Source organism: Sus scrofa, chromosome 15 (genome assembly GCF_054392235.1).
Source record: "Sus scrofa isolate SSC_HxYL_T2T_F1_AM1 chromosome 15, Sscrofa_HxYL_maternal_Yorkshire_Landrace_v2.0, whole genome shotgun sequence".
Taxonomy (NCBI): Eukaryota; Metazoa; Chordata; class Mammalia; order Artiodactyla; family Suidae; genus Sus; species Sus scrofa.
The window spans coordinates 127,569,005-127,583,366 of record NC_139397.1 but is presented as its reverse complement, the minus strand read 5'-3'; the positions used below and the strand labels follow the sequence as shown (position 1 = coordinate 127,583,366).

General features: G+C 35.9%; 2 protein-coding genes across 11 annotated transcripts in view; one reads left to right on the top strand and one right to left on the bottom strand.

Annotated features, from left to right (window-relative positions):
• KANSL1L (KAT8 regulatory NSL complex subunit 1 like) overlaps positions 1-14,362 on the top strand; it is a 579,301-nt gene that overhangs the window by 103,233 nt on the left and 461,706 nt on the right. The gene's annotated exons all lie outside the window — the stretch shown is intronic.
• Positions 1-14,362, bottom strand: part of CPS1 (carbamoyl-phosphate synthase 1) — a 308,550-nt gene that overhangs the window by 124,717 nt on the left and 169,471 nt on the right. For 2 of the 10 annotated variants that reach the window (XM_005672159.4, XM_084998952.1), the window contains exon 1: positions 4,517-4,868. The exons of 4 other annotated variants lie outside the window; for them this stretch is intronic. Coding sequence is in view for 1 of the 6 variants with exons in the window: in XM_084998951.1 (XP_084855077.1) it covers positions 690-704 (15 nt within the window). In the remaining 5 variants the exon portion in view is untranslated. Of the gene's footprint in view, positions 1-689; positions 1,483-3,958; positions 4,144-4,516; positions 4,869-14,362 lie in introns of those variants that run through there. 4 more of the 10 variants (XM_084998955.1, XM_084998954.1, XM_084998957.1 and 1 more) reach the window with 4 other exon arrangements.

The following is a 14,362-nucleotide window of genomic DNA, read 5'->3' as shown; positions in this document are numbered from 1 at the left end:
ATAGGATTGTTTTCTACTAAAAGGCACTTTGTAGAAAGTCAATCTCTTCTTCAATGTATTGCCTAAATTCTTATCAAATAAAGAACTTAAAAATTATGTAATAGGTATTTTATATAGCTAAAAGTGATTTTTAAAATAATCTTTTCCATTTGCTTTGTTTTATAGATTTGAGATTTTTAAATGAGCCAAAGTCATCTCATTAGTTTTGATTTATTTAAAACTAAGTTTAAAACCTTTAGCAGAAATCACTGTAGAAATATAACTTCCTAACAATTATTACATTTTACATAGAAATAATTTTGTAAATAATGGAGTAGTTAGTGAAAGAAATTAATAACTACATAAAATCAAACTCTACACTTAATGTTGGCCTGAGATGGTTTTTTTTCTTTAATTTTTGACCTAAACACACCTACAACATAAATTTCATAAAATATAATGGCTAAATCATTAGGCAATTGTCATTCTAAAGAGTAAAACATTTCTAAGGAAAATTTAAAATTTTAATTCATCATCAGCCTTTTTTGCACAATGATTATCACTGCAACAAAATCATCTTCTAATGTGCGGAACAGAATGAACAGCTCTGATAGGCTTGTTAATTCTTAACTTTTGCCAAGAGTAAACACAAAAGATTTTGCAAGGCTCTAAAGAGCGAATCTGTGGGGCCATGAGAACAGGTTACCTACCGCAATCCAGGTCATGGGCTGGGAGAGTACTGGACCCTCTTTAAATTAAATATATTTGAGGATCACAAAGAAGCAAGTTGTGCAACATGTCTTGAAATTACCGAACTGGTAAAGTAAGGGGCAACAGGTTACACTGGAATGACGTAGAAGGCTTTTTTTTTTTAAAACTAAAAGCAGGTCACTCACGCACATATCTCCTCTACCCCCTCTTATAGTACATCTGTTACATTAAATCTGATTTCACCATGACCTCTTGTTTTCAAAGGAACTTGTTCCAGGAAGATGTGTTCTGCTCTTCTAACAATCAGAAACAATGTCCGTCTTCCGAAACTATTATTGCAAATTCCGCTGAATGAATCATACAGCTATTTCTTCTTCCAGATTTCGAGATTTCTAAGTCAGGTCATTGAAAGGCGGGGAGAGGTTGGGGAGGGGGGGACTTCTTTTATTTTATTGAGGTTAAAAAATTTTTGAAGAAAAGCAATGTCCTGGGGGGGATAAAAAAATGAGACAGAGGAAAGGAGAAAAAAGAGAAAAAAACACCCTGTTCCTTGAATTCTGCAAACTGCTAAAAGTAAAAAGTGCTTATTTGGATTTTAACTCCTGACACTCTCTGGGGTGTTGAAGAATTAAATGTTTTATTCTGGTATTCTTTCTTTGATGTCATTATTTTTAACCTCTACTTGACTTAATCAAGATTATCCTTAGTTGATAAGAGGGAAATACATAATGCCAATTGCTAACTGAACTCAAATTAAAGGTTTGACCATTTTAAGAGAATATTCTTGAAAACTTTGTGGACTGAAAAAGCAAAGGATTGAACATTAGAAAGTTGAAGGCTGTGTCAAGCTTTCAAAAATTTGTTTTTAAAAGCTAACTGACTGGGATTAGAAGCTGAGGTCAATCAGTAAAAAAAATCCTACAAAGGGAATAATTAGACCTTTGTAAAAAGTAAGATAAATGAAAGAAAAAAGTTGTATGAAGGAAGAAATATTAGTAATATGTTAGTTACTCTGTATAGTACATCAAAATATGCAACTCAAGGGAAGAAAGAGTTGTCAAGTTAGCATAATATTTATACTAAAATTGGTGACTGCATTCCTCAAATTATTAAAGACTGACTTTAAAAGTCACTTGTTCATAAGTGGTCTACTTTTTTTATTATTTAACAGAATTAATTAGCACTTGTTTAATTAATCAATACTTCTTTATTATAACAAAGATAGATACAGAGTTTTCAGGGACATAGATTGGTTATAAAATATTGCTACTCCCAACACAAATGAAGGAGCCTCTCAAAAATATATCTAGTTCTCCAAATTAACAAATAGTAAAATTACACACCCTCTAAATAAACTGACTGTGTGACACAGCTTTAAATGAACGACAGGCCTTTTATTAGGACATCATTTTTTTCTTACTTTTCTATTCATATAAGTTTTGAAGACTTCATATCAAATTAAAGTTACTGAAACCTTCAACTAAAGGTCTTCTAGGAGTGTCTTTTAATTTCCCCATTCATATGCAAATAAGAGCACTTGTGATCTAATGATCATTTTATGAACATTATCTGAAAAGAATTACTATCCACTAGACAACATAACTCTTTTTACTTTCATTTTTAATGTATGGGGTAAGAAAAATTAGAAATTTCTTTACTGTGACAATATCCCAACACATAGTTTGATGATACGTAAAAGCAAATCGAGATATCCCAGTGAACTGTAAAGACAGAACTCAAATTTGAGAAGAAAAATTTTAATGACTCGAAATTAAACCCTGAATTGGCTACATATTTTGCAAACTGTCTCTGTTGCTAACTCTCTGCTTAAAGGCCTGCATGAATTTCGATGAAAATCAGTCTTTTAAAGAGAAAGTGCTTTTTAGAAAATAATGTTTACATTAAATAAAAGTTGTTTATCATGCTGACAAAAAAAAAAATCAGCAAATATGTCTATGAAGCACCATCATTTTTTTAGCTGTTATTTTTAGTCCTTGCAGTTTATAAGTAGAGTCTTTGGCTCAGCTTCTGGGTAGACACAAGGATGTAGGGCAGGGATGGTAACAGGCCAAGATGACTCTTGAACACTGAAGGTAGGACATACAGCTATATCACAATGATACTATAAGGAATCAAGGCAAAATCCTATGCAAATTTTAAAACATTAACATTGACGCCTAAGACTATCTCCTGGCAGAGACCAGAACCATTCAATAATAGGAGGGTCCAGTTCTACTGACATTCTTTCAACACCTTCGGCTATGGCCACTAGCTAGTATCCAAAGCACCTTAGTATTCCTCATGTCTAATTATTTTTTCTCTCTTCCTCCTCATCCTGCCACCCAGATTTCACCAGAGAAAATACTTAGGATGAGAAAGAAGGAGCAGAAGAAGCAAGGAAAAAGCGGAATCAAAAGAGGAATGTTTATAAGACATTTAAAATGTGTAAATGTAAATGCTCACAGTGGCTTGATGCACTGCTAATGGTGTCAAAGACCACACAACTTCTGTCTACTGATGTTTTCTCTTTATAGAGTTGGTGGAGAAAACTATGAGCATGTTGATTAACAAAAGCATGTTGATTAACGAAAACATGCTATGAATCATTTAGCCAACATAAGATGATGCAATATTTTACCTAGTGAAATCTGAGGCTGTATATTTGTTAATTTTCTCAGCTTGTCTATAACCTGCCAATCCTTCAAACCCATGTGAAATCCTACTTTATGAATTTATCTACATCTTATACCATACAGTTAAGTTGCTATTTACATACTCTTATTTCATACACTGATACTTTCTTGATAAAAATCGTTAAAAAGCTCCACACTGCTTCTGGGCTTCAGCACAAAGCAAAAATACAATATATACTCTTTTCCACCAGGTTAGGCTCTTTCATATCTAATTCATGTTGTGTAATCCTAGTTTCTTCATTGTCTCTGTTTTATATCAATAAATTGGAACAGTAGCAACCGTGACCTCTCATAGGCCATAAATGATCGTTAATTCTCTAATCATTTCCTTCAATATTTATTCCTGGAATTCTATGTACCAAAGAAGGTGCTAAATCCTAGAAGAGAAATAAGACTCGAACACAGAGTTGACCCCTAAAAGGTCACCCCTGAAGCCTTTCAATTTTATTCTTAAAAAGACATGTGATATCTATTTTCTACTCTCAAGATTGAACAATAAACGCTAACAAAAAGAGCTAAAGACCTAAGAAACTCAAGACCTGTAAGACCCAACATAAGATGATGCAGTATTTTACCTGATGAAATCTGAGGCCAAATCAATATTCCTCTCCTGTAGCATTCCCAAGATGAAATGTGATCATCTGTTAATGCACTTTACAAAATAAAAAGCTCTCAGATCATCTTTCATTTCCCAAAGGAGTTGACCTACACCCTAGAATCCACTTCAGATCCAATAACTTCTCAATAAAACAAAAAGAACAGCACATCTTCCCCAGCCAATTTTGGCTAAAGGGTTAGTGATTAACACTGAACAGATTAACTAGAGGAAATTATAAATATCCACTCCACATGTGATGAAAAGGAACAAGGTATAAACCATGAAATCCAATATCAAGGTCTTTAAGAAAGCAAATGCTTTCTGAAAAACACATGAAAAGTAGACAAGTTTATGATAAAGTGTACTTTAAATAAATTTAGGCTAATATTGAATTATAAGCACATAAGACATATTTTAAAATTACAAATTTTAAAATAAATAAAACTCAGCAATGAAATTATAAATTTACAGCTACTATCATAAGAACACCAAACTATAATTACTAAATGGCAGAGAAAAAAGTAAAGGTTCATACCCAAAGTTACAAGGATTTATAACTCAGGAATAATAAAATTTCTCAAGAGCTCCTCATCAGAATCCAATGAATTACTCAGCTCACCACTGTTCTTTCTTTTCCAAATCTTGAATATGAGCAGCTAAGAAAAGATGAGCGACATCAAAATCAAAGCAAACAAAGTTTTGACTGCTAAAGCTTATAGACAGGATGGCTGGAAACAGGATTGCCATGTCCAGACCCAAGTTAGGAAAGTCCTTTTTTTAAGGAGATTAATCTTTTTCTTCAGGCTTGAAAACCTTGTGCTAAGTCTGGGAAAATAACTACTCTGCTACCTTGATACTGGACTCTGTGTTTCTCACAGACCTAAGATAAGAGACTTTTCCTTATCTCCTCTGAAGAAAAGACAAATTCAAAGTCCAGGAGACAAGTCATATTCTAGTACCAATAAGATTAGAGGCTGTGCCAGATCACCTGACTTAGAATTACCATGGGAGAAAAAAAATTCTAAACACTTTAATTCAATAAACAAAATTATTCAAATTAATGTATTTCCTCAGTAAATTACATTCCTAAACATCTTGGTAAATTTCAAGGTGAACTATGACAACCATTCTTTTACATACTTAAAAATTACACTTCAAAGTAGCATACCACACTTTGACATAACCAGGAGAAATGCACTCCAAATTTTATTTGCAATTATATTTCAAGCCTGATGTCATTTTTTACTTCAAGGGTAATCTACACACTCAAAGTAATGTGAGAAAAATTGTAGCTAAAGCCAGTTGAAAATAATTTATGGCTTTAAACATATTTTAAGTAGTATTTACAGGTATGAAAGATACATAAAGAGTTGAGTAAAAGGTTATACAAATTATTTCCCTAGAAGGTCTCAAAACATCCAGCTCCTATTAATCTTCCTTTCATATGTTTAAGTCTTAGCAATCAGCAGAATTTAGATTTTAATATTAAATGTATAAACCATTGTTCAAATGAGGATAAAAAACATGACTGTGTTTATACAAGTCAACTCAGAACCCCAGAACAGAGCTTTGGCGTGAATTCATTCTACCACAGTGACTGAGTTATTTAACCTTTGTCTTTTTCATTTCCTCATATGGAAATTGAGAAAGATTAATGATCATGAAAAAAAGGGTTCTTGGCCTAAAGGTGTAACTCATCAAATGTGCTATGTGCAGAGAAAGGAATATTTATAATACTACATTGCAGAAAGAAGTTTCCAGTTTTACAAACCTACTGATATGGATAAATACCCAAAGTAGTTTCTTTAGCCCACTAACAAGTGAGCAAAATGCTAAGCTAGTTAAGAAACCGAGGCAAATTCTATCCCTGAACTCTGTCATAAGCTTGCTCTATTTTTAGCCAAGTCAATAAACTTTTTCTATATCTCAGTTTCACTAAAAACGGGCAAGTCAACAACACCACATAAGTGACAGGGGTGTGTAAGAATTAGTAAGAATATCTATCAAGTTCTATATCTCAGAAGAAAGCACTAAAAGACATCAGTTTGAATAAACATCAAATGACCTTATATTAATAGCCTTAGTAGCACTATACAGGCTAATGGGAGAAAAAGTGTTCCCTGATCCTCTGATTTTGTAAGTCTAATTTATTCATCATTTATACATTCATTTCTTCATTCATTCAACAAGCTAAGTGTATTTTACCACATACCATACCCAATACTCCATTAGGCAATGATGAAATGAACTGACACGGTCCCAAACTTCATGATACCTCATAAGAGATGTTTAAAAAATATGAACAAATCAGGGCTTTCAGTGTATCTATATAGTTTAGTAATCAATCACATAATGTATAATTAGAAATTATGTTACAATGTATAATGACAACTCTGCAAGGGGAAAGCATGGTATTTAGCTAGAAAATGATAATGAGGAACAAAATTTAGATTGGATGGTTAGTGACTGCATAAGGATGTGATATTTTAAGCTGAGATATGAATGATACATATTAATTAAATGGATAATGTGGGAGGGAAAGCATTCTAGCCAGATGGAATACCATTCATGAAGACATTGAGTTGTGAATTGATGATACCTTCCAGGGCCTTAAGGGATAAAAGGATGGTGAACGGGGAGGATTGTGATATGAAGAGAGCTGAGAGATAGTTAGGTTCCAGATCCTATAGGGGTTGGTAGGACATGTTAAGATGCAGATTTCTCATTCATAATATAATGGGAAGCCAATTAAGGATTTCAACATGGTATAAGTCTGCTCAGGCTGCTTAAATAAATACTATGGACTGGGTGGCTTAAACAACACACATTTATTTCTCATAGTTCTGGAGGCTGCAGATTCTGAGATCAGGGTGCCACAATGCTCAGATTCTGGTAAGAGCCCTCTTCCTCCTCATTTTCTTACAATGTAAACAGAAAAAGGAAGCAAGTTCTCTGGTGTCTCTTCTTACAAGGGCACTAATCCCATCAGAAGAGATCCACCCTCATAATATGACTACTTCCCTACTTCCCGAGGGCCCCATCTCCAAATACCACGGCATTGGGGATTAAAGTTTCAACAGATGAATTGGGGAAGCGGGTTTGAGATGACATAAAAATTCAGTCTGTAGCACCAAGAAAGTCAAATTATTTTGTTTACATTATAATAAGATCAATCTGATTGCTTTAGAGAGAATACATTGCATGTGAAGTGAGTCCATGTCATAAGCATTTACTGTGGTAGACCTGTTTGGGTGCCCTGCCCAGAGACCCTCTACCAGGCCAGCATATCCATCTCCCAGCCACTGTGAGAGTTAACTGCTAATCAGTCACATATGACACCTTTTCCAGAGAACTGCCCTGGTTGACAAGTGTTGCCTTGTTCCACTATAGGGTCATGAAAGACCAACCTCCTTTCTCTCAAGAGCCGACAACTCCACAATGTGATTTGTGCTCCACAGCCCTCCCCTGTGGATCTGGCCAAGGCTAAAATTTATCTGAGATCACATATTTAATTTTATTTAAATGGTGAAGGGAGAAGCCAGACTGAAGGGTGTAGAGTGAATGGGAAATGAAGAAGTAGAGACAGGAGTTCCCGTCGTGGTGCAGTGGTTAAGGAATCCAACTAGGAACCATGAGGTTGCTTTGATCCCTGGCCTTGCTCAGTGGGTTAAGGATCCCGCCTTATATGTACACAATGGAATACTACTCAGCCATAAAAAAAGAACAAAATAATGCCATTTGCAGCAACATGGATGGAACTAGAGATGCTCATACTGAGTGAAGTAAGTTAGAAAGACAAATACCATATGATATCACTTATATCTGGAATCTAATACAAGGCACCAATGAACCTTTCCACAGAAAAGAAAATCATAGACTTGAAGAATAGACTTGTGGTTGCCAAGGGGGAGAGGGAAGGAGTGGGTTGGTTGGGGAGCTTGGGGTTAATAGATACAAACTATTGCCTTTGGAATAGATTAGCAATGAGATCCTACTGTGTAGCACTGGGAACTATGTCTAGTCACTTATGATGGAGCATGATAATGTATGAAAATAGAATGTGTACATGCATGTGTAACTGGGTCACCGTGCTGTACAGTAGAAAAAAAAATTGTATTGGGGAAATAACTATTAAAAAACAATAATAATTAAAAAAAAAAAAAAAGGATCCAGAGTTGCCTTTGGAACTGTGGTGTAGGTTGCAGACGCGGCTCAGATCTGGCATTGCTGTGGCTCTGGTGTAGGCTGGCAGCTGCAACTCTGATTAGACCCCTAGCCTGGGAACCTCCATATGCCATGGGTACAGCCCTAGAAAAGACAAAAAGACCAAAAAAAAAAAAAAAAAGTAGAGACAACATGGAAAGAAAAACAGTTAAGTAAAATAATAGAAACGAGATGAGAATGCAAAGAAAGGAAGGGTTTATTTGTTGTGCGGGGTATGTCTGTGTGTGTCTGTGTGTGTGTCTGCGGGTTTAAATGGAAGGTAACCAGGGCATATTTGCAGTTGAAGAGACTGTTCTATCTGAAAGGGAGGAGTAAATTTACATGAGAGAAGAGTATCACAAAAAGTAAAGACTTCAGGAGAGTCAAGAGGAAATCTAGAGAACATGGAGGATTCACAGGTGGGGGCGCATATCCACTATTGTAACACAAGGGTTGTAGATGCTGAAATATCCCTTCTTTAGGTGAAGGTTGCTTGATTTGGTGGTGTAAAGATAAGAGCATGGCCACTTGGGAATCCTTACTTTATAATGAAGTGGGGTCTATCGTTTTCTGCTGAGGATAGGAAGGTTTAAAGTAATTCCTATGAAGAGTAAGAACATGCTCTCATTAAAGAACCACCACAGGAGACCCAATAGAATTAGATTCCTCTTTGAGGCTGGTGATCATGAATTTAGAGTGACACCAGTATGTCTACATATGTGATTTTCTCCACGCATGTTCAAATACATGAGCTCATGCATGGAGGTGGAGGATTGCTCACCAAAGGTTTGACTTTTTCCAGTCCAGTTAGAGAGAAACAGGAGTGTGGAAGTTGAGAATATCTACAAAGGAATGATTACAATGGTAGACCCTAAACCCTAAGCGCCATGAGAAAAGATGCTCAAAAAATTGTTAACAGTGGGAATACTTGAATGCACGAGGTCAAAGAATAACGGGTGTGTGGAAAGAGGGATATTTGAATTTTGAATGCAATTCAATTTCTGATAAAGAAGCCACAGGATTTCATGGCCGAAGCTAAAGTTAAGGCATAGGAGTGGGATGATTAACTAAAATTGATTTCCATCATACCTTTCAGTTCATGCAACTCTAGCACTCTGTGGTCAAACAACATCTGCCAAATAATATAAATTCTCTTTACAAAAATAATCAACCACCATTACATTACACAGCAACCTGGATGAGTAAAGTGTGTTAAGTGAAGCACAAATATTTTTCAATTTTTTCCTTTGGGGAAATCTATAATTTCTCAGATAAAAATATTATTTTGGCAACATGGATGGAACCAAGGACTGTTATACTAAGTGAAGTCAGAAAGAGAAAGACAAATACCATATGATATCACTTATATCTGGAATCTACTATACGGCACAAGTGAACCTTACACAGAAAAGAAATCTTGGACTTGGAGAATAGACTTGTGGTTAGCAAGAGGGAGGGGGAGGGAGTGGGATGGACTGGGAATTTGGGGTTAATAGATGCAAACTATTGACTTTGGAATGGATAAGCAATGAGATCCTGCTGTATAGCACTGGGAACTATATCTATTCATTTATGATGGAGCATGATAATGTGAGAAAAAGAACGTATATACGTATGTGTGACTGGGTCACCATGCTGTACAGTAGAAAATTGACAGAACAGTGTAAACCAGATAAAACGGAAAAAAAAATTAAAAGCATTTAAATATATATATGTATAGTCTTTTTAGGGCAGCACCTGAGGCACATGGAGGTTCCCAGGCTAGGAGTCTGGGGTCTAATCTGAGCTGTAGCTGTAGCCCCTGGCCTATACCACAGCCACAGCAATGGCAGGATCCCAGCCACATCTTCGACTTACACCCACAGCTCACGGCAACACCAGATCCTTGACCCGCTGAGAGAGACCAGGGATTGAACCTGCAACCTCATGATTCCTGGTCAGATTCGTTTCCGCTGCACCGCAATGGGAACTCCCATATATATTATTTTAAAGAAAGTTCTAAGAACTTTTTTTATTGTTTTTTTTTAGGGGTTAATAGTACTAATGTGGCCTTGGACTTCTGAAAGTCAGCACAACTGATCAATCAGCATTTCACTGATTGCTCAATTCCTCCTTCTCTACATAAGAGTGGGGAAAAAGCCCTTGCAAAATGTGTTTGTTCTGTTTGTTATTCTGGACAAAGCCGATAACGAGTTGCAGCTGCTGTACAGAGCATACTTCTTGCCGAGGCCATTGCTTTAACTTATAGATAGAAATGGAGCAGCCAGAGATGTGCCTTGGGCTGAAGCGGTTGCTGTAAATAGGACAGCACTTTTCAGCTACAGTATATGTGTTTCATTATCCAACAATTTGTTCTGTGAGAACAGTTCGATTGGCCAGGCAAGAGACTCTAAAAGAGAGATTTTTAAATATCACGACTCAGCTAAAAGTGTTCTTCCGTTTTCTAACCTGAGGAATTCGCCTCTGTCAGTCTCAATAAAGATGCTTGTAATAGCAGGTGATTCAGACTCTGAAGGTGGGTGCACCCCTGATGATTAGAGTCTTGGGGCTATGCCTCAGGCCTCACAATTCCTAGTGCTAAAGCTACTTGCAGATCCAGCCCTGAGTTGTGTTCAGCTGAATCGTGTTCTTCTCATGTGTCACTAATGACCGCGAGTCAAAAACATGGGAGGTCAACTATTTGCCCTTGACTAGTAAATACTTGTTTAAGCTGAGCTAACTAGGAAATAGCATCACTTGTTCATTATTTGTGATATTATTTTCTATTTTATCCTAGATCATTAACTATGATATGAGAAAACAATAGTAGTCAATATGATAAAGTTTAACCCAAAATAGATTTAGATTTCTGGAATGAAGGGATAAAATAGCAGAGGTCAGAATTCCGGTTGTGGCTTAGCCAGTTAAGAACCCAACATAGTGTCTGTAAGGATGCAGGTTTGATCCCTGGCCTCACTCAGGGGGTTATGTATCCGGCATTGTTGTAGCTGTGGTGTGGGTCACAGATGCAGCTCAGATCCAGCATTGCTGTGGCTGTGTCATAGGCCGGCATCTGCAGCTCTGATTTGACCCCTGGCCCAGGAACTTCTATATGCCACAGGAGCAGCTGTAAAAATTTTTTAAAATAAAAAATAAATAAATAATAGTAGGTATCTTATGCTTTGGTTGAAAAAGTTCCCAAATTAGCAGCTTACTACCTGTGTGACCTTGGACAAGTAGCTTTAACTCTTTCAACCTCAATGTTTTCATATATAACGTAGGGATAAGAATCCTTGCTGTGGAGGATTCTTGAGAGAATATAAGTGGAATAAGTTATACAAAATCTCTAGTACTGGTGAGTAAAAGATATTTTCACTCATTCACTGTGAGTGTAAATTTGTCTAGTCACCCTGTAGCACAATTTGTTATTATACAGTAAAATATATAATGTAAAAGATGCATACTCTATAGTAATTACATTTCTCAGTATGTAAATTAAATTTCTCAGTGTGTAGAGAAACACTAAAACATGCACAAAATGAAACAGATATGCATTGAAACAGAAATGGATTAATATTTATAGGGGAATAATACTTAGATATATTAATGTTTTCTCTTTCAAAATTCTTTTTACTGACCTTTATCACATACATACCCCATTTGATTTGGGTTAGTTGAGGATTATTACAGCAGGAATATAAAAAGAAAGAAAAGTTAATATTTATCTCCTGGCATTCCAAAGGTATTCTGCAGTAAGACAATAGACTTAAAAAATAAAGTTTGTCCAAGGAGAAAGAATACTTTAAAATCTTTCAGCTCCCATTAACATATCAGACCTAGCCTAGAGGATTCGGATTACCTAGAATTTTTTCATATTACGAAGAGGCCAACTCTTCCTATCATAATCAGTGAGCACTGGGATAGAAGAAGGAAATGCCATAGAGAAAGGAGAAGCACAGGACTCATCGCTTCTAGGCTGAAAGGTGGTGGGAAGAAGAAAGGGAACGTGAGGGGAACAAGAAGTTCAGATCAAGATTGCTTTTTCCCACTCCCACCCCTAGCCCCTCATCCAGGACCATTCTTCAAGGAAGTGAAGGAGTGATTGAGAAGAAATGATGGCAGCAGGCCTGCAGATGAATGAAACTGAGGCAGAGCTTGTGGCATTCCAGGGCCCCAAACTGAGGACCCAGAATCGCCCAAGTCCTCATTGTGACAACACAGATTTTCTGAGAGTACCAGAGGAATTACAAGGCCTGCGGTATGATGAAAGGGCCACTAAACGCAGATCATTTCAGACAAGGGACAAATAGCTTAAGCCAGTATCACCACAAAGAACAAATGGGACATAACACCACAGCAGGGACCAGCACAGAGCAGACTAGCTCAGTCCCTCTGTAGATATCAAGAAAAATGCAGAGACACTACAGCAGTCTGGGCACCCTTCCTTTTTCCACCATCAAATCACATATGCCAAACAACCAGATGCCGTTTGAAGATGAATAGGGTGAATAGATGGAACGTGGAGAAACTGAGCATCTACAGAGGTCAACCAAGCTGGGACAGAATTACCTAAAAGGAGTGTTTGAATTGCAGCAATGGACTCAAGACAACATTTACCAGATTTAAGTTTGATTTTTAGCAAGTGAAATAGGTCAGATAAATCATAAGAAAATAAAGAAGCTACATTTTCTTTGCACAGTTAAGCCTTCTGTGTGTAATTCCAAACCTTGCTTCAAAATAACCAATGGAGACATGACTAACCAAAACACAGAATGCCAATTTTGTGGAATATATTACAGCAAGTTGAGAGATTAAAGCCGATCTTTACGCACAAAGAAAAAGGACAAACACTGACACAGCATTTAGTCTACGTATTGACTCTGGTCTAAGTGCTTCACATGTATTAACCCATTTTATCCTTTAGCAAACCTCCCGTGCCCATTCCATTGCTATTCTCACTTTAGTATGAGGAAACTGAGACACAAAAATTTGTCTTCTCAACATTCCCCTGCTAATTAGTGCTCAAGCCTAGAGAGAAAGATTTTTAAGGCATACTGATGAGTGAGAAAGGCAATTTATAGAATAATACCTACCATATAACATTAACAAAACACACAGAGGCACAAACCAACACCATATGATTTTTGTCTGCAAACAACTGGAAAAAGGCTTGAAAGCATGTAACCAAATTAGTGATAATATTCTCCTCTTTAGCAGGAAGAATATTCGCATAGAGAGGAGAGTTGTCGAAGAAGATTTTAGCCTTATTCATAATGTTTTAATTTTTCATATTGAGAATACAGCAATGTACTCCTTGTTACTAAGTTGATAAAATATATGATACTTAAAATGGTGTTATGAAAGTGATGATATATTTTTTATTTTCTACTTTAGCTGCAATATGCTTATATTACAGGAAATTATAAGGAAATGTAAGCTTATGTATTGGGTAATTTGAAAGTTAAATTGCACAACACTCATCCTACCATCCCCACCAGATGTCAATTTTTAATCATGCAATAATAATTAAACAGGGATCAATGGCATTCTCCAAGAACACTAAATAAACAAAAATAGTTCCTTGAGACAAGATCATTTCTATTAAAAGATAAAAGAATGAGAATTAAATTACTTAGATTAAAATGCATCTTTCCTTAATGCATAAGGATATATAGTTTTAATATGATGAATTATTTCATCCACTATAAAATTCTGTTTTCCTGATTTTTTTTTTTTGAAAGACCAAATGAATGCTTACTCTTGGGTTGTACTACACAATCTTTAATATGCAAAAGCAGAACATTTCAAATGTGACATCATTATGTACATATATACATAAATATAGAAAGAAATAAGAATAAAGGATTTATTATTATAATAGGAAATGATTACTATAATAGGAAATATAGGCCTATAAAATTTATACTGGCCTTTAAAACTTGAATAGCATATTGAGTCAACATAGCAAATTTGAAAATTGTGCCTTATGAATTTGGAAGATAATTTCATTTTATATTATGCAATTTCTATTGTTAGTTCAAATCCTGCCACAAATAAAAAAAATGGATCATGTAAGATCTTGAAAAAAGGATCATGAATTATGCTAAAGCATCTGTATTCTAACTGGAAGAGAATCCATTGCTACAGCATTGTCCTTTCAGCCTGCAAAGATTAGTAGTACTGGAGAGTAGTGTTTTGT